The 17,577-nt window shown below is 41.9% G+C and overlaps 1 protein-coding gene across 1 annotated transcript; it reads right to left on the reverse strand.

The window, feature by feature from the left end:
- Nucleotides 1–38: 38 nt before the first annotated feature.
- Nucleotides 39–17,507, reverse strand: gfm2 (GTP dependent ribosome recycling factor mitochondrial 2). The gene is made up of 20 exons (XM_033646940.2): nt 17,102–17,507; nt 16,927–17,011; nt 14,760–14,805; nt 14,569–14,666; nt 14,335–14,460; nt 14,130–14,218; nt 13,934–14,022; nt 13,777–13,837; nt 13,426–13,614; nt 13,250–13,330; nt 13,013–13,161; nt 3,502–3,642; nt 3,322–3,421; nt 3,057–3,246; nt 2,897–2,973; nt 2,679–2,817; nt 936–1,118; nt 720–835; nt 459–641; nt 39–362 (listed from the first exon to the last, which is right to left on the reverse strand). Exons 1-20 carry the CDS (start codon nt 17,108–17,110, stop codon nt 234–236), a joined length of 2,280 nt encoding a protein of 759 aa, XP_033502831.2. The 5' UTR covers nt 17,111–17,507; the 3' UTR covers nt 39–233.
- Between the last annotated feature and the right edge of the window lie 70 nt (nt 17,508–17,577).

Genomic DNA, 17,577 nt, shown 5'->3' on the forward strand with positions numbered 1-17,577 from the left:
TGTGTCTCATGTTTCATTTAAAAAAACAAACAAGGGTATGAAATATTTAGCTATAAATTTATTTTGCATCTTGCTTAGAACATGGTACACTATTGTCCTCTTCCCTCCAGTGGGTATTCACACGAGAAACAGCATTTTACTTACTTAGTCTCATATTTACTTTAAGTCCTTAAAAAGTCTGTTTGGGCCCTAGCCATGCCTCTCTTCACAAGGCCATCATTAAGAATGGGGGATCACAGCAGCCCAGCCATACTTTTAAGGAGGGTGCTCTGGTCCTGAGGGCTCATATGCTCATAGGTGTCCAGCTCCAGAGAGAAGGTGGCACTGCCGGATGTTAGTGTTCGCAGGATGGTGGAATAGCCCTTTAGGAGGAAACAGGTTTGAATAGTAAACAATAATCAGGATGACCTGTTAAACCAGAAACTACAGACAAATGTTTGAACTGCGCATCCTCTCACCATCATCTCAGCTAGGGGCACAGTTGCTAGCAGCACCTTGTTGTCGTGACGACTCTGGATGTCTCGGACGGTTCCTCGTCTTTGGGCCAAGTCCCCTAGCACAGAGCTGAGGCGTTCCTCCTCCACAGTCACCTCCAGGGACATCACTGGCTCCAGGACCTGGCCCTCTGCTAGCCTCAGGGCCTGCATCCAAACACAACTGTGTTGTACCTATTTATAATCCTGTAGTTGACGGTTATACGGAAACCTGTAATGGTTTACCTTAAGCATGCAGCGGGACACACAGGCAGACACCATGGCAGGAGATGTTCCTGGTTCCATGTTGACACTTTGGATCAGTGTAGATACACCCTGTAGAGGATATCCTAACAATGGACCTGAGGGTGGAGGCAAATATTGAGAGTGACTTACAACTTATAAAACCATCTGGCAATATAACAAGAGTGGCACAGGTTTACCAGTTTCACTCAGTGATACCTTGATGATATGAGCTGTGCACTCCATTCTCCACCGCCTCTTTTATTTCTGGTGATAGCTGACCCCTCAGTTGCTCTGTGAAAGCTAATTCACATGAACCACCAGCAGAGATGTCCAGAGGTGCGACAGCCAGCTGCACCTGCACAACATGTCGTCTCTCCCCAACAGTACGGTCCAGCATATCTATATTATCAGATAAGCAGGTTAATTCATACATGAACAAAAACAGGGGGCTGAACAGTAGATAGAGACAAAACTTTATTTATCCTGGGGATTTCTGTGCAGCACTTCAGAGACACTGAAATGATGAGGTGCAAACCCAAAATATATGTATCTATAACATACAATGCCAAATCAGATCAACAGTATGGAGACTAAAAATATAAACAGGTTAACAGTAGGGACCAGACTAGGAGAGGCTGCCTATAGATAAAGAATTATTTCTCCCTCTACTATAACCTAATGCAAAAATTAAAGGGTAACTTCAATATTTTTCAACCTGGACCATATTTTCCCATGTTATTGCATCTAAATGACCAAAGGAGGCAACAGTTTTTGAAACTGGGCCAGTGTTGAGCAAGAGTGCTGCAGACGGCAGGGGTGAAACAGGATGAGAATGTAACAACTTAAGCTGAAAACACACCAGCGCTGCACCGTGCGACACATGTCAAGTGCCGCCCCTAGCACAAACAGGACACGACACGCTGCAGCTCCTCAACAGACAACCATACAAAGTTATAACTACTTTTACTGAAAGCTTTGTACTTCTTCCACCTATGCATTAGCCAAAATTTACATGTTGACACTCCCTAATTAAACTTGATGTCTCACCTGAAGAGCCAGTCTCCAGCGTTATGACTCGCCTTTCTGGCCATTGTCTTTATAATGACACACTTGTGGCTCGTACAGCTCGGGATATTTGTCAACCTCAACAACGGGTCTCTCCTCATCCAGTCTTGGTCATAAACAAGACACAGCAACAGAGTTCTCTTTATGCATCAATGGTGACGAGGGAAAAAGAGCTGCTACGGGAGCTGGTATGTACAAGCTGAGAGCGAGTGATGGAAAATGCATTTAATTCAGGGTTGGCGAGGCTGGAAATATGACAGTGGCATGAAGTGCTGCAGGGTAGCACATCCAGGAGCGTCGACATGCATCTAGCCACTGCCACTATAGGGTTGTACATAAAAAATAATAGGGGCATATTCTTTGATGTGCAGTGTTTGGCGCCAGTGTGTTCTGGCCTTTAGGGGCATTTGTGCACCGTCTATTTATGTCCACTAAAAGTGGAGGGGCCAAGACATTTTTTGTGAGTTTTATGTTGTGTCTGTCAACTTTGACTGAAGTGTGTTTTACAATAATAAAATTACTCTTTATTTAAATGGAGTCTGGTGGGTTCGGCGATGGCGATTTAGGGGCTACTTCTGGTTAAACAAAAAGGATCTTACTTTTTAACAGAAATGTCTATCTCTGTATGGTACTTTCTTAATAAATAGTCACACTCTTAGAAAAATAATCTGAGCCTGTCAGTGGCAAAAACAAGCATTCCTAGTGGACATAAATTGAAGGTGGAAACTTGCCCCAAGTTGCAGCCTGTTTAGCTGCTGCCATTTGCAGCAGTCTTGCTCAATTCTGGACCAATTTCTAATTATTCACATATTTTAAAAAAAAACACATAAGAACATAGGCTTCAGGTTGAAAAAATTCTTAAGTTACCCTTTAAGTTATTATTTTTTGTTATACCTGTAGTAGAGACCTCACGGAGAATGGACTCCCTGTAAGCCACCTGTAGCGGTCCAAGGTGAGTCTCAATGCCATACTCTCTTCTGATCCGATCATGGATGATCTCGATGTGCAGCTCTCCCATCCCACACAAAATGGTCTGAAAATAGCGACAATTAGTAGACTCACTCTTACAGATGGTCTGAACAGACTCCTGGATAATCCAATGATGGTATTACCTGGCCAGAGTCAGGGTCGACCCTGACTTTAAGGCTGGGGTCTTCTCTCTGAAGGCAGTTCAATGCATTCTCAAGATCTGTCAGGAAAAGAAGAACTACGTGTAAGTACCTACAAGGTTGCTGGAGCATGAGTAGTAAAACTGTAATCAGTGTCACTGACCAGCCTGTTTGGTCATAGTGGGCGGTTCTATGGTGCAGAAGAAAACGGGATCAGGGACCTCCACCCCTGACAGAACCACACTGGCACGTTCCCCATGCTTCTTTCCTGCTTCTGCGCCATCACTGTGGGCTCTGCGGGCCGCAGCTGCTGCTGAAGCCTTTGAGGAAATGATGGTGTCTCCTGTGACTGTCTTGAGTCAAAGTGGAAAATATAAATACCCTTTTTGGGGGGGAAAACAGCAAAAAAATAATCCATGATGCTCTACCTGCTTCAGCCCAACAGTCAGAGCGATGTTTCCCGCTGTCATCGAGGGGATTTCTACATGCTGATCAGCAAACGGCACCAGCAGCCTGCTCATCCTCTCACTACAGGCAATATCAAACAAATAAAGTTTTGACATATAATAATAATGATTTGGGTCATAACTGTAGTGGAATGTACGTACATGCTGTTCCTGTTGATGTTGTGGACAGCAGTCTGTGGTTTCAGAGTACCAGAGTAAATCCTGAGAAATACCAGCGGGCCACGCTGCTTGTCATGGACAACTTTGAAGGCCAGAGCACATAAGTCATCCTTGTACCACCGCCTGCGGGATGATGAACAAAGCTTTTGGTCACTTACTTCAGCCTTTAAATACGGTGGCCCTGAGAGCTTAGTGCTCTGCGAATACAGAAAACAACCAAATACAGATTTGTGCTGTAAGTAGTAAACACAAAAGCAGGAGCCGTTTCCAGGGGACACTAAAAGTGATGCACATGGCTGAAATTAACCTAGCATTAGCCTCTTGCTCATTATTAGCCTGCAAATTGAAATAATCTAACACAATATACACAATTTATTATTTTGAAACAAACTGTCATTATGCTTGGGGAGTATTACAGTACGGTATATCGCAGTGTTTAGCAATACCGAAGGTGTCATTTTATTACTGTCAAAAATACAGATGCTTCTATTGAACTAATACAGAGATGCTGTATTAAGGCAATGTATTGTAGTGCACAACACGGGCCACTAGAGGTCAGTCTCTGCTGGTGGAACAGACAGCTGACCTGAGCAAGATGGCTACTGTGGGGGACGTGGTGGGGATAACGTTACAGGAGTTTTTAAACCCAGCAAGACTTGTCTATGTAGGATAAGTGCATATGAAACGCAGCATTGTAGGATAGACATTGACATGTGTAGTGTAATGTACTGATTTACTGAAGACATATACTGTACCTTTTAGTTGACCTTTAAAAAGATATGTGTTGAAGCAATATAATCTGTGCAACTGACAAATTACACACTGGTTTAATATTTCATGTATTCTTATGACACACACACACACACTTATTGAGCACTTAAGCATTGTGGTGGAGAAGTACCTAGGACTCACTGTGAATCATTTCTAAAAATAGCATGAGAATGGGTTCAGAAAACACTAGTGGAAAATTAGGGGAATTACAGCTTGTCCTGAGAATGACCCTAGTAAGAGGAGGCGGTCTTAGATCTAGGAAAAACATTACTCAGCAGAAATATGACACCAATATGGTGGAGAAAAAGTGACTCAGCAGAGGTGGGATATGTTACGATCAGAGCCAAGTGAGAAGGATTAAGGGAAAGAGATGACTCAGCAGAAATTCTACGATAAAAGAGCGAGCGCAAACAAAGAAATTCCAGCCTTGCTCCGGAGCTTGGCTCATTTGGGTTGTGATGTGTTTGTTGCCTGCGAGCACATTAAACTCAGTTGCATCTGATTCTACGTGTCTCCAGTGATTTTTTTTGACCTCTGAGTATCTGAGTTTTTGATATCTAATGGAAGATAAAGAAAGTCCGTTTGAGAGGAAAAGAGCGAGGTCGCGAGCTAACTGGCCCGGCTCGGGACCTTGACTTTTTTGCTTCTACATTATTTGGCGAGCCAGCCAGGAGGACGAGGAGGTCGGATCCTGAGATCGGGGGGCGCTTGACTGCACATCAGACATACAGGTGGCCACCAGATAAGGTAAGCAGAGCCTTTTTTCTGCCTAAACCGGGTGCGTCTGGGGTGCAGTTGGGAGCCGCCAAGGTCGGAGGTATTTGACAAATTCCTCTCCTAAAGAACCTAAAATGTGATGTAAAAATTACTAACTAATAACACAACATTGGAACATAGCTGATATATTGCTGGAGACAACTGAATCTAGTGCAACACAGTGTGTGTGTGTGTGTAAGTTAGAGAGATAAACATGGAGAGTGAATGTGGGAGGGAGTGAGTGAGTGTGTGTATGTGTGTGTGGAATGTGGGGAGTGAGCTAGAGTAACCAAGCAGGCAAAAGAAAGAGTGAATGTGTGTGTGCTGAATGTACGGTAACAAATGTAGTGAGGAAGGTAGTAAGAGTAAAGTATTTAAAGTATTAAGAGTATTTAAAGTATTTAAAGAGACAAAAGTGCACAATAAGAGAAGAAAAGAGTCAGAGATACTCAAAAGCATATCCGTGGTTACCGCTATTGACTTGACAAACGCATCCTTTAAATCTGTGAAGGCAGGGGCGTTGAGCCAACCAATAGGCTGCTCGGGCGGAATGCAAAAATAAGAGAGTCAGAGGTACTCAAAAGCGAATCCGTGGATACCGCTAGCGACTTGCCACGCACACCTTTAAGCCTGTAGGGGCAGGTGTGTGTGAGTCAACCGTTGGGACAGCTCAGACGGAGAGCTTAGGGAATAGAGATTAAGAAAAGGCCTAAAGTAAAAAGCTTCTGTGGATACCGCCGTTTTGAGGAAAGTGACCTCCCAGCCAAGAAGGAGGGGGAGTCACCGTAGACAGAACGGGACTGAACGGGCAGAACGCTTAAAATGTTGCAACCAAAGAGATAAAGGAAAAGTAAAAAAGACAAAAAACAAGTCAAAACAGTTAACAGATCGATCAAAAGTGTAAAATTGTAAAAACCTAACTGTAAGCTATAAAGTTGCTGTAAATACATTGTAGTATATTTAGAAGTAAGTTGTAGTAAACACAGTATAATCTATTTAGAGTAATGCACGAAGCGTTGTATAAAGTGTTGTAAATACAGTAAAGTGTTAAATAAAATGTAACTGTAAAAAGACTGACAAATCATTGGGAGACTGACTAAACAGAGAGCACAAAAGGAGGGGGTGAGGCATGCAGCCAGCATAGAGTGAGGAACACAGCCAATAGAAGTGGGCTTATACAAAAAACAAAGCTTTGTTAAAATTTGATAGTTTGGTTCTGACCTCTATTGGGTTAAAGGTCATTACAAAGAAAAAAGACATTTTGGGGCCTGAATGTTTTATCATAATCTGGTATCTGTGTGTTTGTTTTATGTGATTTGTTTCACAGTTTTGTTACATGAGGTAGTTATTAACAGTGTCTCAGTGAAACAAAACCAGACAAGGGTAACCTAACGGTGCCAACAAAAAGTCCACATGTTTCACTGATTGAACCAGTTGCTCGGGTGAACTCCATACAAACTGGTTGGCTGTTAAGGGGAGAATAAAAAAGAAATATCTGTTATTTTAATTTAATAGATAAATAAAATAAGTGATAAGTATAGTCTCATAAATGAATAGAATAAGTAATAAAATTGTAAATTATAAATGATAAGTAGCTTTAGTTTATATGTATAGTTTTATAATAAATAAAATAAGTAATAAAATAAAGAAAAAGAAGTTGAGATCAAGCTGTTAAGAGTTGGATGGAAGAGGGTGACAGCAGTAGTAATGAAATTTGGGCTGAAGAATATTGCATGACTGATGGTTCAGTGGACACTAGAGGCATAAAAAACACATTTTGGGTTGGAAAGAAGCTACATAGACAGCGAAGGGGGTGAGCAGATAGAGAGAATCAAACTAAGCTGTTAAATAAATCAAGTACACGGGCTCGCTGCTGCAACATTGGGAGATCAAATTAGGCTGACTTCACTGGTACAACATCGTGGACCAGAGATAACACAAATAGGGAGAGTAATAAGGCAAACACATACATTTCACCAGTGACAGGTTAAGAGGTGAGGTTATACATAACTCACAGAACACCTGAAATAGATGGAAGAGGGAAATGAAGGGAGAGTGAGAATAAGACGCAAGAACCAGGTCAGTATGATGCAGAAGAGGAAGCAGACGACGAGGGAGATCAGATATGGTCAGACACAGACTCAAGGGAAGAATACGAGGAGAGAGCAGTGAAGCTTACAGGATTAATGAAGTCATATACAATGCCATCAGAAAAAGGCAGAGAAGGATAGTACAGAGTCAGCACAGGTTCAGCTGTTAAAACTCCAATTGGAAGATGCACGACGTAAAACCAACGATGCAAAAAAAAAAAAAAAGCAGAGAAAAAATCAACCAATCAGATGGTTCGGCAGCTTCCGCCCTTCCCCATACACACTCCAGATCTATTTCCGACCCCAGAGTGGGTTGATCCTCGCCCTCCCCATTGGAGTGGCTCGAGAAGAGGTACAGGAGGATTCAGAGGCAGGGGTGGGGGTCGTGGCGGCCCAAGAGGGGGTCAGGGCGGTAGAGGGTGTTTTATTTGTGGAGCCACCTTGAATCTCCCTGTGTCTAAACACCAAATATCATCCTCAGCAGTTGAACTAACTGGGTTCTCGGGACAACCACAAAATCTGCCGCTCACCAAACCACTCACTACCACCATACTCCAGGCTGAACAGACATTTTCACGCAGATATGTTTCTTCTTTGTCATGCCCTGTGAATCTATTGGGGAGAGATGTGCTGCTGAAGTGTGGAGCTTCCATACTCTGCACCCGGATGGGCTGATAGTGACCTTCCCAAATGGCTACACTGTGAACTGCTCATTAACAACTGTGCATTCCTCCTCGCAAATGTTGTTATCAGCGGATACCTCCCCCATGGCTGAAGGACATTGAGCTGATATCTACTGGGGCCTTCTCGAGCCAGAAACCATGGAGACGCCTGGCATTGGCACTCTCTATCAGTCTTGGCGTCCCTGGGTTCAGTCATTAAATCCCTACACGCCTCCTCTCGATCCCCTCCATGTAACTCTTTATTATGACAGGAATGGCAACGAGTTGTATCAACAGGCATTTTATAATGAGATAGAAGGGAAATGTGGGAGATAACATCCACCTGCATACTGGTGGGAAATGGGGGAGTGGCTGCAGCTGTTGAACTGACCTCAGAGCAATTGCAGTGGTATGAGGCGGCGGAGGAAGCCTCCCCTCACATATCTTTGGCAGTACATCAAACATCAAGCCAAAGACTTGGCCCCTATGTGTAAAAAACATTATTCACAGATGGATGTTGTTTTAGACATCCAACGGAGGGACTGAAAGCAGCATATGCAGTGGTAAGACAGACAGAGACAGGGTTTGAGGAAGTGATTACAGAAAGTGTAACAGGAAAAGAATCATCTCAATTGGCTGAACTCCAAGCAATGATTGCAGCATTAGAATGGGCTGAAGGGAAAAGAGAGAACATCTACACAGACTCTGCCTATGTCGTAGGAGCGATCCATGTGGAAATGACACAGTGGATCAGATCTGGCTTTTTAACAGCAGCAAAGACCCCCATTAAGCATGAGAAGGACATGAGGAGACTACGGGAGGCTCTGATGAAGCCGGCACAGGTAGCAGTGATTAAGTGCAAGGGTCACGACAAAGCAGGGACAGTTGTCTCCAGAGGGAATGACGCAGCAGATGTGGCAGCCAAAAGAAAGGCAGGATACAGTCAGCAGTATGTAATGCTACAAACAGAGAGAACAGTGCATGACCTCCTGCCGCCCTGTGATGTAAATATGTTAATAGCAGAACAGCAGAAAGCCTCTCCAGAGGAGCTCACAGTATGGAGAGAAAGAGGAGCAGTAAAGACAGAGGGTATGTGGGGGTCTCCAGACGGGAGACCTGCACTGCCCCCAGGGCTGAGGAGATCAGTCCTTCAAGAAGCTCATGGTGTGACTCACTGTCGGAAAACGCAAATGGCGCGATATCTCACTCATTGGTGGCACCCGTTTTTGCCAGCGGTGATTGAGAATCGCATCCAAGAATGTAAGATATATACAGAATACAATGTTAGACCCGCGGTGAAACCACATCAGGGGAGATTTCCCCTCCCCAAACTCCCAGGTCAAGAGGTCATTAATGACTATACAGACATGCTAGAGAGAGTGGGAGGATACAGGTGTCTTCTGGTGGCAGTGGATGCATACACTGGTTGGCCAGAAGCCATACCTGCCAAATCAGAGGATGCAAAGACAGTAATCAAATTTCTGATCAATCAATACATTTCCACGCATGGGTTTCCCGAAAGAATCAGATCCGACAACGGAACCCATTCCAAAAACAGAGATCTACAAGAAGTAGAGAGAGCATTGGGACTAAAACACACATTTGGCACAGTCTACCACCCTCAATCACAGGGAGCTGTAGAAAGAGCAAATGGTATTTTAAAAACCAAAATAGCAAAAATAGTAGTAGATAGTGGAAATAAGCTCAATTGGGTGGATGCTTTACCGCTTGCACTAATGTCTATGCGTTCACAAGCCAGCCGAGTCACGCATCTAACACCGCATGAAATGCTTACGAGCCGGCCCATGCCGCTACCATATCCATAGGGCTATCTCCCAGCAGGTGAAAGGCACCACAGAGGACAGAAGGGTCGAAATCCCAGAAGACCTTCAACGCATACTTCCTGGAGAGTGGGTGTACGTCAAGGTGTTCAAAAGGAAGTGGGACCAGCCACGCAGAGAAGGTCCATACAAGGTCATATTAGCTACACCAACTGCCTTGAAAGTTGAAGGTAAGGACGTTTGGTTCCATCTTAACCACTGCTGCAGAGCTAACAACCCAGAGAGGGTGTCGACAGAGAGCACCTCAGAGGAAAACACCCCTTCCTCAGTCGCCACCTGGTAGCCACAGGGCTGAGGATGAGGGCCCAAGCGCAGAGAGAACAGAGAGAGGAGAGAGAGCAGAGGCAGAAAGAGAGCAGGGAGAAGAAAGCAGCAGCTCAGAAACAGGTGAAGATGGTAACCTGACTCAAGTTTACATACGTATGTAGACAGAGACCAACAAGTACAACATTCCAATTGAAACACTAAAAACCTCATCAATTCTTGATTGGTTAGAAAAGTTCTCTGTTGGAAAAATCTTACAGACTATAGGAGTAATATTTGGACTCGGCGTCCTTCCCCTAGTACAGATCCTGATAAGAAGGGCCATGAGAATGGCCACGGGACAATTTATTATGCTGATACAACAGCAGGAAAAGCTCCCCGAGAAAGGCAAATTGTGGAAACTAGATAAACCGTGGGTAAGATCCTATGCACCCAAAAGATTGAACAACAATTTATATGAAACCATGATTGACAATATGGACGTATGTGAGAATATGGCTGACAATATAAACTTATATGAGCCAATGAAGGGGAACCTGGAAGGGGAATACGAGGTTGTATAGAGAGAGAGAGGGAGAGCCGATTCAGGGTAAGAAATAACCAAATAATTGGCAATAGATTCAGGAAAAACCTTGCTGTTACCAAACCCATACTAACAATCGACTGATTAACATATATAGGTTATCTATACCACAGGGCAATTAGGAGGAAAAGGAGGGAAGTGAATTGAACTAAACAATGTCCTTTCTAACACAGAGATTGGTGCAGAGCATGGCCAGCATGTGGAGATCCCTGTATCCAAAGCAGCAGAATCCAGGGTTGGCCTACCAAGAGCGCCCAGCCATGTCAGAGGACCAGCCCCCATTTGAGCCCAGGCTAGGGATGACCTACAGCGGCAACTGGTCAACCACCACGTGCTGCAACAGAAGATTGAGATGCTGAGGGGATCAGGTGGCGTCCTACTGGCGCCTGCGGATGACTGGTACATCCGCCTATGTGCCCGACGGACAGTAACTTGGCAGCATTAACAGCAAAGATAGCTATGTACCTTGCTTACTGTACTCTGTATATGTGAAGTTATCATGTATTCACTGAAGAAAATACCAGTAATGACTGTAGTCACAACCACTGTATAAGAATGTCATTATGATTAATCATGCAACAAGAAAAACAAAGATATTATTAGGCTAGCTCTTATACTCTATATACATACGAATTATTCGAGGTGATAATCATGAATTGTGTGTGATACCTACGGATGACAAAATGTGTGACAGATACTGCTGTTAATCAATGAAGTATGACTTATGTGCAGCTCTACTGATGTTGATCACTGGAAAATGATTCGTGTGTGATAATAGCCAATCTAAATCTTAATGGTATGGGACTATAAAGTCCCAAAGGGGGGATATATATATTTCCTCCCCCTTGCTGTGATTTAAGATATTATATGGGACTATGGAGCCCCAAAGGGGGGAATGTAGTGTAATGTACTGATTTACTGAAGACATATACTGTACCTTTTAGTTGACCTTTAAAAAGATATGTGTTGAAGCAATATAATCTGTGCAACTGACAAATTACACACTGGTTTAATATTTCATGTATTCTTATGACACACACACACACACACTTATTGAGCACTTAAGCATTGTGGTGGAGAAGTACCTAGGACTCACTGTGAATCATTTCTAAAAATAGCATGAGAATGGGTTCAGAAAACACTAGTGGAAAATTAGGGGAATTACAGCTTGTCCTGAGAATGACCCTAGTAAGAGGAGGCGGTCTTAGATCTAGGAAAAACATTACTCAGCAGAAATATGACACCAATATGGTGGAGAAAAAGTGACTCAGCAGAGGTGGGATATGTTACGATCAGAGCCAAGTGAGAAGGATTAAGGGAAAGAGATGACTCAGCAGAAATTCTACGATAAAAGAGCGAGCGCAAACAAAGAAATTCCAGCCTTGCTCCGGAGCTTGGCTCATTTGGGTTGTGATGTGTTTGTTGCCTGCGAGCACATTAAACTCAGTTGCATCTGATTCTACGTGTCTCCAGTGATTTTTTTTGACCTCTGAGTATCTGAGTTTTTGATATCTAATGGAAGATAAAGAAAGTCCGTTTGAGAGGAAAAGAGCGAGGTCGCGAGCTAACTGGCCCGGCTCGGGACCTTGACTTTTTTGCTTCTACACATGCATGCTACAATGACTTCTGTCATCAGTAGCTAATTTGTCATGTTTTTTTTTCTTTCACACAAATATTGTGTGATTTTATTTTATAAATGTCGGGAGGGTATGAAAAACAGATACCGCCCAAGTGTAGCTATGCTGCTACTAATAAAATGAAAGCTTGAACACCTGTAAAAAAGATAGACAAGTGTCTTAACCTCCTCTTATTGCTGCTTTAATTTGTGTATTTTACTCTCAAAAATAAAACTTCCTAGCAATAGCTGTCTCTGTGGTTAAATTCAACTCCAACGCTGTCAAGAGACATCAAAAGATTCTTTGCTCTCCAACAGTTCATATGATTAAATTGAAGCAGAAAATAAAGCCTGACTTAACTTAATTGCAGACCTTGTTGTGGGCAGTTTCTACATGAAACTGCCCACAACAAGGTCTGTGTAACTGTCCTGAGTAAGCGGGTCATGGTTTCTAGAAAGAGACATTGCTGTTGAGTTTTTAAATGTATTTTTATTTATGCTTTGAGCACCACAAGCAGAGTGCCATCTAGTTCCATTACACTGGAGAGAAGGCAGACATCTCTACAGCCCTTATAACCGACGCTCAGCAACTCACACCAAAACAATCTAAACTGATAAACAACACTAGAGGTAGGAGAAAAAAAAATGTTTTTTTTAATTGTGGGGTGAACTGTCCCTTTAAGATTATCACCCTCTCAACTGGTAGGGTCACACAGCTGTGGTTGTTTCAATACTTCTTTTGGAAAACAAATATGTGTAAAGATGAAAAAGGCAAAGAATAATGTGACAAAATCAGTGAAGAAACATTATTGATACACAGAGCCTGGTCAGAGAAATGCTGGAATAGCCCTTTAACTGGGTGTCACAGTGGCTCAGGTCTGAGTTAGTTATAGGTTAATGAATTCACTCACACTAGGTCATGGTGTCGTTCATTGGGGGCAGGCAGGTAGGCGGTGATGGCATCTAGAAGAGGCTGAACACCTCTGTTTCTCAGAGAGCTCCCACAGAGCACCGGGACACCTTTACGGGCCAGAGTCACCCGCCGCACAGCCTCCTGCAGCTGGAGACACATCAGCACCGTTTAATCTGTGTTCACAAGTAACTGTGCTGCTCTACAGGCTTATGATGGTATACAATACAACGCTTACTTTGCTGGAGGGCACAGCATCGAAATTGTCACTATAATCAGTCAGCAACACTTCAGCAAACTCATCATCCAGATCAGCAACCTGTGATTGACAACAGAAATATTAACTGGAAAAGACATCTGGAGCACTTCATCATTTCAAATGGTCATGATTGTTGTAAAAGTTCTGACATGTACCTGCTCTATTAAAGCTGTCCTCGCCTCATTGACCTGCTGCAGCAGCTCTGGCTCGTCCGACTGGTCGAGAGGTTTGCTCTCAAACATTCGTCCATCATCATCTCTCAAAGATTTTAGGTTCCATATCAGCTTCTGGTTGGTTAACAAGTCAACCACACCTGAGAAGTTTTTGCCACTGCCGACAGGAATCTGGGAAACAGGATGGTTCTTCATGAGGCGACTACATTACACAGTGACATACTCCCATTATGGTTTTTAGGTACACTTTTTCTGTTTAGCTTATTTTTCGATTTTTGGTGAAGTATTCCTTTAATGACATGTAATGGTTGCTGTGTTTTTCTAAAGGCCTACCTGCAGGAGAACTGGATTGGCTTTTAACTTCTGCCTTATGCTGTCAAGGGAAAAACTTAAGCTGAGGGAAAAAAAAGAAAGACAGTTCCAGTTAAATTTTGTGGAAAAAAAAAACATGTATATGGTCAAACTGTTACACTGATTAATAGTCACTCACTTTGCTGCAGGCTTATCCATCTTATTCAGGAAACAAACACTGGGAACATGGTGCTTCTCCGCTTGTCTCCACACAGTCAGAGTCTGAGCCTGTTGGTGTTTTCAAGGCAACAGAAGCGACTGTGATCAGAGTGCGCCCAATTATTTGACACAAGAAAGTATTAAATGGAAAAACAGGAAGCTGTTTAAAAGCGAACCTCAACACCAGCAGAAGCATCGATCACTGCAACAGCCCCGTCAAGAACACGCAGCGCACGCTCTACCTCCAGAGTGAAGTCAACATGTCCTGTGATCGATCACACACACACACACACACACACACACACACACACACATATTAGTGTGACTGCTCCTTCTCATTGCCATTGGTATATTTTATTTTCACAAGGATGTTATTTCTACCTGGTGTGTCTATGAGGTTTATTCTATGAGTTTTCCAATCAAATGTGACTGCTGCCGACTGTATGGTGATGCCACGCTCCCTCTCTTGAGCCATAAAATCTGTGACTGTATCCCCGTCGTCCACATCTGAGAGCAACAGATTAACAGACAGAAAAAAAAGAGACAGACATAAACAGTTAATCCTCGAGTAATTGAGAATTAACAATGCCCATGTCTTTTTACCGTCCTACTCACCTCCTAGTGCTCTCGTATATCCTGAGTAATAAAGCATCCTTTCTGTGGTTGTTGTCTTTCCTGCGTCGATGTGGGCCATAATGCCGATGTTTCGGATCCTGATGCAGAGCACAAAGTTAACATGGGGCTCAGAACACAGCTGAATCTGAAGAACATTCAAAAGAACTGACTGCAGAATGAAATGAACTTACTTGGATATATCCGGGTTGGCCACAGCTCGCAGTGATTTGACATCATCTATGACAGTGAACAAGAAGTAGAATCATGATGATCTGAATCACTGATGCTACTGGTGGAATGTAATTATGTACATTTAATTAAGTGCTGTATTTAAGCATAAAATAATGATATTTATTATTATACAAATGCATAGTTCTGCTCCGCAACATCTCAGAGGCAGATATCGGCAGCTGTAGGTACGAGTTACTTTTCAGATTACAATTTTTCTTACCCTTCCTGTCCAGTAAAACAATGTATCTCACCTGTTCTTGAAAATTGGGACAATTAAAAAAATAACCCATAAAATTTCAACTTGTCATCACACTAATTCTGTTTCTGGGGTGAAACATTATTTTTAAAGGACTGATATATATTAAATAATATGATTTGTACAATATTTTGATCTGCTTTCTTTTTTTCTTTTAAACTTCTTTACTTTTACTGTTAAGGCCTTTAAAATCTAAAACTAACAGTACGTACTGATTGGTGTAACAGTGTACTGCTATAATCATCTTTGTTTTAAAATATATGTATTGTACAAATGTTGGCTCTGTAGAGATTTGTCCCAGATTTTCATCAGCTCTGTAAAATTTCTACAAAAACATCCTTTAATCAGGCATAAAAGGGGTTAGCTATATCACAAGGACTCCTGTCTCACTTCCTGGTTTCCAAAAAAGTGGGAATTCTGATCAAGTACAAATAAGCTCTCTAATTAAATAATATTGCTAGAGGGTGTGTCTAAACTACAACAGGTCAACTCCATAGCCCTTCTAAATCAAAACAAAATAAGAATTATGGCTTAAAAATTACTCTTTTGCTTTACATTAGGAGAACTCTCAGCAAAATAAAATGGCCTCATTACAACTGCAGTTAAATTAATAAATACTTTCTGTCAACTCTAAGACAATAACTCCACCAGATCTTACCTCTGACATCCATCAAGTATGGTGTTCGAGAAAAAATTCAATCATTAGGCCGATTACATGGTTTAATAGTCAAGACTTTGATCTTTTAAATATAATTTCCCAGTCTAATTGAAAAGTAAAAATCTAAAAAAAAAAAAAAAGTTTTATCCCAATTCTCAAGACTGAGTGATCTCAAAATTCAATGTTTTTCCTTTATACATTGAGAAAATTCTCCTCCTTTTTACGCAAAAAAAAAAAAATCTTTAAAAACCCTCTTGGATCTGCTGGAAATTGTCACAGAGCTGACACCAAAAAGGTGATTTTTTTTTTTTTTTTTTTAGAGATACAAGGTTCTCACGGAAAGGTGACACTACAAACGTGACGATTTCATAGAATATGATGCACTGATGTAGATTAAACTACCCAACAGTATATAATGCAATTAAAATAAACACGATCTTAAACCGCCACAGCAGTAAAAATGCAGCAGTAATAAGATACAATAGTAAAACACTAACAGGGCATATTTTACTGCACAGTGAGTAGTTAAGCTTGTAATACTTTATGTAAATTTTGCTGATAATACTTACATTACTTTAGTAATAGTTTAAATGCAGGACTTTTACATGTGGTGGAATATTTTCACAGTGTGGGATTGCTATTTTTTACTGTAGTATGGGACTGTTTATTGCTTATGAAAAGTGAGGGGGTGACGCAAAACAGGGAGGCATGTCAAATACTTTTTTAAGCGGGGGAAGAGACTTGTGGGGTTTTTTTGGCTCATACAACTTTAAATTTTTCTTCTTCTTCTTTTTTTTTTTTTTTTTTTTTTTAATTTCTTTTTAATGCCCTGCGAACCCCCAAATCCCTCTGGCAAGTTTGACAGGCATGTTTTCTTTATCATAGCCAGAATCTGTAACAACAGAGATGATCGTCAACGTTTCAAATTTCCGACGTTATTTTTGAGGAGGATTTGAATTTTGTTAAAGACATTAGCAGTTTTTTTTGTGATGACTCTCACTCCTGTGCTCGTTGCACTGGCTCCAGTACCTGAATTTGGTGTGCCTATTAAGGAAATTTGGTAATTCATGGTGGAGGGCATGCATTATCCAAAACAAAGTCACACCCCAGGCACTCCCCTCCTCTGATCAGTTAAGTATAGTCCCTAAAGGATGTGAAGAATTTACTTTTTCCACCATTATTTATAACTGATCTACTTGTGAAAACAACGTACCTGGAAGAAAGCTGTAATGTCTTTTAACATGCCAGCTGACTCTACATCTGCAGTACTGGAGGCCAGCAGTGAATAAATACCTCCCCTGTGAATGAAAAACAGCCTGTTGTGAAGTCAACGTGATATTAAAATAATTTATCACCTACAGCGTTTAGTTTGGCAAAGTATATCTTACCGAAATCATTCTGTTTAATGTCCCAAAGGCTCCAACATGTATCTTTAATATCTGTTTATCTTCTAAGCTTGTTCCTCATAGTCAGCCTGAGCTGTAGACGAACCATAGTGCAGCAACATTACGGTAGCAAGAAGACAGAGCGATGTCAGCCCGCTTGTGATGGCTGCACCATGACAATAAAAAAGAGGGAGGGTTATGTTTTAACCCAGCAGATATACACTAAATTTATCCAAGAGAATGGCATTAAAATGTCCTACAAAACACCTAATCGACGGTGCTAAAAGTCACGCTTTCATAAGGGACAGCTCCATAATACATCCCCAGAAACAAGCGTGTGGCCTATATTTCCGGGTACGAAGATAAATATGCTCTGTCAATATTAACAATAATTAAAAAAGTCAAATACACGTGCATAAAACTGTGCATTAGTTATTATATCGATTTTTTAAAATCATAAATTTGGTCTTTAACGCGGC

This window comes from Epinephelus lanceolatus, chromosome 19, assembly GCF_041903045.1.
Source record: "Epinephelus lanceolatus isolate andai-2023 chromosome 19, ASM4190304v1, whole genome shotgun sequence".
NCBI lineage: Eukaryota > Metazoa > Chordata > Actinopteri > Perciformes > Serranidae > Epinephelus > Epinephelus lanceolatus.